This window comes from Anopheles darlingi, chromosome 2 (genome assembly GCF_943734745.1).
Source record: "Anopheles darlingi chromosome 2, idAnoDarlMG_H_01, whole genome shotgun sequence".
In the NCBI taxonomy this organism is placed as follows: domain Eukaryota; kingdom Metazoa; phylum Arthropoda; class Insecta; order Diptera; family Culicidae; genus Anopheles; species Anopheles darlingi.
The window spans coordinates 58,223,297-58,232,565 of NC_064874.1; the positions used below are offsets into that span (position 1 = coordinate 58,223,297).

General features: G+C 44.0%; 4 protein-coding genes across 4 annotated transcripts; 1 reads left to right on the forward strand and 3 right to left on the reverse strand.

The window, feature by feature from the left end:
• Positions 1 to 858: 858 nt before the first annotated feature.
• Positions 859 to 1,941, reverse strand: LOC125959374 (angiopoietin-related protein 1-like). Its single transcript, XM_049692195.1, has one exon. It carries the CDS (start codon positions 1,939 to 1,941, stop codon positions 859 to 861), a length of 1,083 nt encoding a protein of 360 aa, XP_049548152.1.
• Positions 1,942 to 2,981: 1,040 nt separating this feature from the next.
• On the reverse strand, positions 2,982 to 4,031 carry LOC125959376 (fibrinogen-like protein A). Its single transcript, XM_049692196.1, has one exon. It carries the CDS (start codon positions 4,029 to 4,031, stop codon positions 2,982 to 2,984), a length of 1,050 nt encoding a protein of 349 aa, XP_049548153.1.
• A 2,960-nt stretch (positions 4,032 to 6,991) lies between these two features.
• LOC125949951 (uncharacterized) lies at positions 6,992 to 7,831 on the forward strand. The gene is made up of 3 exons (XM_049677462.1): positions 6,992 to 7,269; positions 7,333 to 7,577; positions 7,640 to 7,831. Exons 1-3 carry the CDS (start codon positions 7,194 to 7,196, stop codon positions 7,829 to 7,831), a joined length of 513 nt encoding a protein of 170 aa, XP_049533419.1. The 5' UTR covers positions 6,992 to 7,193.
• Positions 7,832 to 7,854: 23 nt separating this feature from the next.
• Positions 7,855 to 9,178, reverse strand: LOC125949935 (protein tilB). The gene is made up of 2 exons (XM_049677438.1): positions 9,092 to 9,178; positions 7,855 to 9,029 (listed from the first exon to the last, which is right to left on the reverse strand). Exons 1-2 carry the CDS (start codon positions 9,099 to 9,101, stop codon positions 7,855 to 7,857), a joined length of 1,185 nt encoding a protein of 394 aa, XP_049533395.1. The 5' UTR covers positions 9,102 to 9,178.
• Between the last annotated feature and the right edge of the window lie 91 nt (positions 9,179 to 9,269).

Genomic DNA, 9,269 nt, shown 5'->3' on the forward strand with positions numbered 1-9,269 from the left:
GGTATCGGTCCTGTTGAGATACTTCTTGGCTGGGGTTATGATACTGTACGTTTAACACAGACACTGCGATTTGTAGAACGAAACTAATTAAAATAATAACTCTTCTGGCTTGTATCAGTTGTTCAACTGATCCTCTTATTCATCTGCCACAACAAATTATAGCGTTTATTGATGCATAGTATGCACAAACAGCTAAAATATTTCAGCTGTTATGTTTATCAGAACAATTAGACAGACAAAAATTGCTATCTCAAAGCACGATTCAAGCAGACCAGCAGAGTCTATCAAATGGTCCCTATCAAAATGTTTTTTTTCATATCTAAGAACGGACGAGCCGTATGTATATCTCATCCAGATGTTAACGGTCTGTAAAATCATACCAGCAACCTTTAGAGCTCGCTAGGAGGTTCTGGGTGCTTCACATCTTAATATTGCACTCTATTCAGGTCCATTAATAACTCGTTCATTAGTGCTAAACATCTGGTACACATAGAAATCAGATGTGAATAAGATGATCACATTGTTATTGTTGCTCATTAAGTATGCAGCATAACGATCAGCTCGGAATGCGAGACTTATCGCCCGGCTTAAATGAATGTGCTGAAAATTAGGCCGATGTATAAATTTTTAAAGGCGATGTAAACCACGGCATGTGATTGTCTCTATTCGGATGTGAACAATTAACTTTTGATTGTTGACCATGTACAGTAATAGTTATAAAGTACTTTATTGTATAACGAATAAGCTCACACAAGTGCGGTCTGTTCCATATTTTTATGAACCACATTTACTGTTAGTTTCTTGTTTCATGTGGCTTAGTTGCATTTAGCACCTACTTGCATGGTTCCAGAATTCGTGTTATAATTCGCGGATCATCATCCTAGAGAAGCTTAATCCTGGTTCTCTCTTATTGAATTTATACCAAAACATAGAATGCCAATAATCGAAATTCCTGTACATACCGTTCAGATTCGAATTGCAACAATCGTTGTACCACCAAGCACCTTTGCAATTTTCAGCACATTTATCATCGTACATATCGTTATCTCGATCCTTCGTGGAGAACTTCATATCTCTGTGGTGTGCCATCGAATCACCTGCAGTGCCGCTGTACATTCCTATTGATAAACGGTACTGCTCACTCTCATTTGCTATTTTGAATGCATCATATCGGGCATAGCCATAGTTGTCCCAAAAGTCCTTTATCTCGAATATTATTTCATGCGGTCGAGCTGTTGTGATCAGGTGCATTTTCTCCAGACCGAGCCAGAATTCCTTATCGAAATTACCGAAACCATCACGGTATTTTGCCCAGTTCTGGTTAAAATCAACCGATCCATCGAACCGATGCTGTACTACGATCCAACCTCCATCAAACTTCTCCTGCTCACAAAACACTTCAAACGGCTCAGTTTCGTCGCTGATACTGATCAGATAGATTCCTGAGTCCTTATATGGTACATCAACGCACGATGTGAAAGGAGGTGGTTTCAGTGTAGCTGTTTTTGGTGTAGTACTTGTTGTTGATGATCCTGTTGTGTCACTTTCTGGCTGGGATTGCTCTGCTTTTGGTATGACACAGCCCCTCATTTGCGATTCATAGAATGAGTTGAAGAACTTCGCGCCATCCTCCGATTGCCCCAATCCTTCGTTGTCCTTTGGCGTAAAATTAAACAATTTTTCACGAAGCTTTTCGTAATTGGCGCACGCCGTTTGCTGCTTCAGGATCAGCAACGAATGTTGTTGTAGAACACTCATATTCCGACCGACGTCCTTCTCCAGTCGATCTTCCAAGCGATGTATTTCCCTCAGGAAATCGGTGGATATTTTCTCATGAGATGCCTCGAAGTTTACCATTTGCTCCCGCTGTTCATGGAATTCCAACTGAAGTTCCAATAATTTTCGATCGATTGTCTCCAACTTTCGCAGCACCATCTCCATTCCGAATGCAAAAATACAATTTTCCGATGGTTTTCCCTGGCCTACCTCCGCATTTTCAGGCCTATCCTTCGCAACCCCTACGCATAAACTTATACCGACCAGTAGGAAGCAGAGACTAAGCTTCATTTTGAAACCCAAGCGACTTCGTGAACCGGGCCACCGAACTGAACTGTGACGCTGTCCTTTCTGGAAAGATGTTTTATACCACTGATCAGACAGACTTCACAGTAGCTACTTCCCTAGGGAAGAAAACATGTGAGATCAAATTTGTTGGTGATCGTGGTATCCGTTTCGTTTACCACGTGTTCACATGTTCACTGAAACCATTAGCGTACCGCTTTTGGGGCTTAATCAGCGGAAGAGGAGGAATACTGAATTCTTCCAAGCATTCACTACCCTTTATTTATTTAAAGTCATACATCTGAACGTTTGATATTAGACAATAATCAAAATATGCATATTGCTAACGACTGGCCAAACAAAAAATATGCCACATGTGCAATGTAGATCGTTGAATTAAATTGATGTAGAAAATTGTTTAAACAAATCAAACAGTTTCCGAAGTGATGTTCATAGTAAACGAGACATTCTCAATCAATTGTAAGGACGCACTCGGTACGAGGTATATCAGAGGAACTAAAGTATTTCAACCGTTTTGTTTATCAAAAAAATCCGCTGAGTTCTCGCTATTTCGCATCTCAATGTCTCACATCACTCTGTCCGATGAAGCAGCATATATTAGTGGTAAACATCTGACGGCAATTAACGAACAAAGGGGAATAGGATGATCTCATTCTTGTGATCGGTATCGGGTATCCACACCAAGGAAGCTAATAAGGTATCCATGAAAACGCTGAAAAAAATATGACTTAACCGATGAGGTTGTTCGGATGTAATAGAAGAACGCCAACAGAATCTTTATTCTTAGTTATATAATACTTTATTTTTTCATGAATAATTTCCCAAACAATTTTTTAATCGCACATTTCAATGCTGAAGATATTTGCCGATCGTCCTTTGATAACACAGCATTAAGTGATCTACGCTTTTCCAAGCGGACGAATCATCATTCTGGTGAAGCTCATTCCTTGATAGTTGCGTTGGAATAGGTACCAAAATATTGATTTGGGATTGTCTACATTCACGTACGGTCCATTTAAGCTCGCATCGTAACAATTCATGTGCCACCAAGCGCCCTCATATTTCTCCGCACAGTGCTCATCAACGACATCGTTATCTCGGTCTTTGGTCGAGAACTTCATCAGCCTGTTATATGCCATGGAGTCACCGGCAGTTCCACTGTAAGCTCCAAGAGTTTTCAGGCTGTATTGTTCACTTTCGCTGCTAATCTCGAATTCGTCGTAACGAGCATACCCGTAGTTGCCACTGAAGTCCTTCATTTCAACCAGCAATTCATACGGACGTGTCGACGTAAGCTGGTACAGCCGCTCTAGCCCAATCCAGAATTCCTTCTCTACATCCCCGAAACCGTCTCGATATTCAGTCCAATTACGATAGAAGTCAACCGATCCGTCGAACCGATGCTGCACCACAAGCCACCCACCATCGAACTGCTCTTGTTCACAAAACACCTTGAATGCATCACTTCCACTGTTTATGCGAATTTGATATGTTCCCGAAACTTTCGACGGTACTTGCTGGCACGATGGAAAAGAAGGTTGCTCAATCTTTGGCACGACACATACCGTCTCCTTGGAAAGAATTTGCAACGATCGGTCCTGGAGCACCGTCAAATTGTGCCCGACGTCCAACTCGAGCTTTTGAAGAGCACTGGCGATCTTTGCTTGGCTAGACCGTTGTTCCTGCAATTCGTTCTGGAGTTCCAGCAGCTTATCTTCCATGATTTGTAGCTTTGCGAGCAACGTAGCCAGCCCTTGACTTGTTATTCCATTTGTTACAGGATCAACGGTAGAAGTCTTTTCAAGACCTTCGTTAGTTGCTTCTGCATATAGTGCAACACAAAACAAGATAAAACAAACACTTATCTTCATGGCGTCACAATGTGCGTCGCTGGTTTCCTCCAACAGACCGAACCACTCGAAAGTCGAATCAGAATTGCGGTCAATCATCAATCTGAAGCTGCGGTTAGCATCTGAGTCCCCCGTGGGAGCGGCGATCCGGGATCGGCTACAAATTTTGTGGTGAATTTGGGTTCGCTGCCAACAAGGTCACGATGCGATCACATCATGTATGTAATTTGCGTTCTTCTCTATTCTTAATCTGAGCGCAATGGTGCCCTTGGTAGCGTTGTTCTAACTGGTTTACCGGATGCTGGCTCTCTGCGACGAAGATTGGATGATGAGCGTTCAAACAGATGGTTCTATCCAGCGTTTCTCTCATTCCAATCACGGAACGAATACGCTGGGATAGTAGGATTGCGGCAAACCGTTTGCGTCTTCGATAGCAACGTATGATACGGAACAAGCACTCCGTTGAGGTATGTGGACGGCTTCTCGAACAGAAACCTATCGACTGTGGCATTCGTTTGCTTATATCTATTGTCGTTTATTGCATGATGAAGGTTGATATTCAAGTGAATCATATGATCGACTGCCTAGCAAAGGGTGGACATATACTTCGAATCAGTTACAAGAGACTTCTTCACGGTTATAGATCAATCAACTGTTGCTCAAATCGTCTCGGACAAGAAGTAAGAAAAGAATCAATCGCATTCTTTCGTGAAGTGCCATTTTCATACCAAAGGATCTCCTGTAAGAAGAGGTCAATCTGTGTGCCATGTGCCGTTTGGAGTACAACTTCAACTTCGAAAACTTCGCGACTAGAATCCTTGCTGGTCCCGTTCATTAGATCACAGAGTAAACCTCATATCCTTACGATCCTCCCGAAGTAATAGAGTAGGCCATCGTTGCACCATACATACCACATACCTTCTCGATTAATTTCAATTGAGTTTTCTTTGAGTTTTTAACATTGAGCTGTACAGAAACACACCTTAAAATGCTTTTGAGTATCGTTTGAAGAATTTTATTATATGCATCCTTTAACGTAACAAATTGTCTTTCCTTCCAAATAGATACGATCTGTGACGTGGATTCTCGTATGAGGCAGTGAGAGTGAACAGTATAGTCCGACCATTAGAAGGTACAGCGGAACGGCAGGGGATTCGATGGTGTTATAGCAAGGGAATGAAGTTCACAACGAAGGATCGAGATAATGATCTGTATAGTAGTCAGTGTACTCGAAACTGCGAAGGCGCTTGGTGGTACAATGATTGTACTCATGCGAATTTAAACGGACTGTACAAGAATGCTGTCGATCGTAAATCAATGTATTGGTATCATTTCAAAAGTGATGATGATGATCCGCGAATTGTAACAATAATGCTGGAAACACGCACGTTTGCCATTTTAAGGGCCCCTTTACTTCCCATCAGTTGCAATAATCGTTGTTATTTGTTAGCTTACAATGACCCATTGTAAACAGGCAAATAACAAGGATTATTAGGAGAAAAATATTTTTTAAAAATTGAAGATTACTAGAATTATTGTTACAGTTCGAGGACTATCAGCATCGCTTCTAAAGTGATACAAACACATTGATTGCCAATCGACAGCATTATTGTACGGTCCGTTTAAGTTCGCATAAGTACAAGCATTGTACTACCAGGCGCCTTTGCTATTTTGAGTGCCGTGGCCAGTATTCAGATAATTATCTCGGTTCTTCGTAGAGAACTTCATTCACTTGTTACACTCCATCGAAGCCCCTACAGTCCCGCTGTGCTTGCGAATGTTTAGACTGTACTGTTCACTATCACCGCCTTCTTAAAAAAAAAACGTAGCGAGTCCCTTATCTTGAATATTATACTGCCGCGTGTCCGAGCCTTCGTCATCTGGCCGTTTCTGCAGACCGAGCCAGAATTCCTTTTCCAAGTCACTAACGCGCCTCTGGTATTGGTTCCAATATTAAGGTGGTCACGATCGGGGTTGACACTGATAAGAATGACTCGCAGCAGCATTGTACATCTTTGCACGGCGTGACTCGACTCGAAGTTGCTCACGCTTTTGTATTGCTGGTATTGCGGTTGGTGTGACACAGTTCAGCATCCCCGAAATTGAGGCTACAGATTTGTTGTAGCGGGGATTGGATGTTTTTCAAATAATTTTTTCTCGCCATTGATCGTGATTGGCACGTGCTATCTACAGCTGCAACGAATGATCGATATTCTTCTCCATTCCATCCTCAGTACGACTGAAAGCTCCGACGGGTGGTGATCGATGTATTCGAAAGTGTTTTTGCAGCACCATCTTCTCGAGCACGGATCACTAAAATTCCTCCATCGGCGTTCTCTGGGCTGCACCCGCTTTATCAGTGGCCACGTACATGGTTGCACAAAACAATAGAAACCCAGCTTTATCTTCGTGAACTGCACGAGCAATCTGAACTGTGCCTCCGCGCTAGGCGGGGCGTGATTTTATACTGTTAATCAGACAGACTTCACAGCACCGGATTCTCGAGGGAGCGAAACGTTTCAGAACGAACTTTTTGGTCTTTGTGGTTTCCGGTCCGCTGATAAGCATGAGGCAACGCTGTGGTGGATGATAAGGCTGCTATAGCAGCTGAATTGCGTCAATTAGCACCATACACACGAAGCACGATTGTTGGTCTATGGATAAATGGGAGAGAGGGGGCTGGTGGCTGTTTGAAACAATCGAAAATCTTTACAAAAGGAATGATAAAAAAGAAATAATTTGCTGGAACACTTTTAGCCAATTGGTTGAGGCAGCAAAAATCAAGGTTTTTGTTTTAAAAACCTTTTTTGATGTTTTTTTTTTACTACCAACAGTGTCGTTATTCGTGATTTGCCAATAATTCGTTCGTTAATTAGCGTTTCATTGATAATTAACTTAACCGTTTCCAGCGGCGAAGATATTCCTCGCTAGAACCTCGATAACGGCATTTTCAAACTCACCATAAAAGTACCGAACCCGTACAGTATAAACTCTTTGACTGTCCCGTATCTCTTCTTCTTCCTCTCTGTTGTTGTTGTTGTTCTTCTTCGAGCAAAAAAAGTGGGAAACTTCTTGAATTGAGTTTTTTGAACAATTTCGTAAATTTAATGATAAAGATAAAGGTGCTAAGAGTGAATTCAAGTCTTTTGTAACTCCCGCCGTCGTTCCCGTTGGAAAAGTTGACCGAGAAAGTGGAAAACTGCGACCAGATCCACGGAACCTCTACAGTAGAAAAACGTGATTCAAAAAGTTCCGCGAAACATGTCGAAAACCCTCGTTAAAAAGGCGTTAATTTTGGCGGAGGAAGCTCTTCCCTCAAGCAAACCACAAGCAGATGGTAAATATCCGTTATCACCACTATCGGGACATATTTTAACGCGTAATTCCGACAACCCTCCAGCTAAAACCACCAAACGGAAAGCGAGCGCTCTCGAGTTGATCCCCAAACATCAGAAGCTGATCGAGCTGGTGGGCAAAAAGGGTCAGCGAATCGAAAAGGATCTTATAAGGCGGCGGGATAAGGTGACCGTTTCGGATATTCGACAGCAGCTCGCCAACAAGCACGATCCAACAGAGGACAACGTTCGCCGGCTGCTGCTGCTGAGCTCTTCTACCTGCAGACTCGACGAAGAAACACGAAAAAAGGTAACATATCCAGATCCGACTCTGAACAACACTTTATTCCAGCGGTTCCTCCGATTTTACAGATCCTGAAACGGGCGCAAACCGGATGTTACGTTTCGAAAGTAAACCTATCGAAGAAGGCGCGCCAAGAACAGAAGCTAAAACGTGCTTCGAGCAAAAGTAAAGACGGCGCAGCGCCGGCTGCAGGGGAGAGTGTATTCACCGAAGAGGATTTCGAAAGTTTCGCCCGGGAACTGGAGGAGAGTGGAATTTAACCGAGAATATACGGTGAAAAAAGTCAAATCAAATCTGGTATACTCTCATCTCGACTATCTGCCGATCCGCAAATGGTACGTATATCGACAGCACCGGCTAGTTTGTCTCCGGTTGTGCCGGTCTTCGGGGCCAATTTCCGTCCAACTGGCATCACTTGTTCGGGATTTAGTTTCGGCATCACAATCAACAGATGGCCAGTGGTCATCGAACGCTGACAGGAGGCCCGATCTGGCTGGATTTCATGCTGCAGCGCCATCTGAAATATCTTTCCCTTAACGGTGACCCGAACATACCGGGGCTGTGCGTCCACATTCACGAGCGAAGTATCCAGAAACCGATACAAATGTAACTCGAGCTCCAACCGATCGGCTTCGTCACGAAAATCAAACTCCAACCGCGGCTCATTCAAACTGTACGGTCGACCACAGTCGGCGAACAGTTTGCGCGGTCGTCGTTTTTGTTGCTCGGTTTGCTTCAGCTCTTCATTTTGGCGCTCCTTCTCTGCCGCCCGTCTAGAAAACTTGGCCATTTGGATGCGCGTCTCCGGACAATGTTCACTCTTCTGCTCCCAAAACTCAGTCACCTTACGCTGCTCGTCGTCATCGCAATCGACCACGCTGCTCTCCTGCGCGTCTAGCTGCCTAGCAACGCGAACACGTTGCTCGTCTCGCTCGATGCGGTGCTGCGCCTCGAGCTGCACGATCCGTGAACGCAAGCCGCGGAATACTTTGGCCGCCCGCAAGCGCTCTCCGCGAGTCACCTCCTTTCCATCTAGATGCTCCAGCTGCGGGAGCACAGTCACGACGTATTCACGGTAACCGGGATAGTCCGTACACGGGTTACCGGTGAGGAAAAGTTCCCGCAAATTATGGTTGTCCCGTAAGCTGTCCACGCTCGTCAGCTCTCCGATAAAGTTGAGCGTAAGATCGAGCTTACGTAGCGATTCAAGCGATTCCAGATTCTCGATCCGTTCTATGTTGTTAATGGCGACGTTCAGGTACTCCAGTCGTTTCAAGCGATGCAGATTTTCCAACCGCGGAATGAGGTTCGATTGCAGCAGCAGTATCTTTAGCTCCCGGCACCAGTTCCCAAGGTGTTCGATACGTTCAATGTCCTCCTGGTGCAGCGAAAGCTCCTCCAGTGTGCTGATCAGTAGCTCATTATGTTCTGCACGCTTGCGTACCAATTGCTCCGTTACTGAAGATAGCGGAAGTTGGCCTTATTTTATCCAAAAAGAAATACGAAGAGCAAATACTTACTGCGAACCATTTTCACAGAACACTGCGTGAATACAGTTGGCCAACAGAATCGACAAAATACATTATTTGGTTTCCATGGTTGCCGCGCGCTGGTGTTCAACAAGCATGCGTGGATCCTTCACATGCAACAAGTCAATTGCGCCTAAACAAGATGCCCTTTCGGACAAAAATCCAGCAT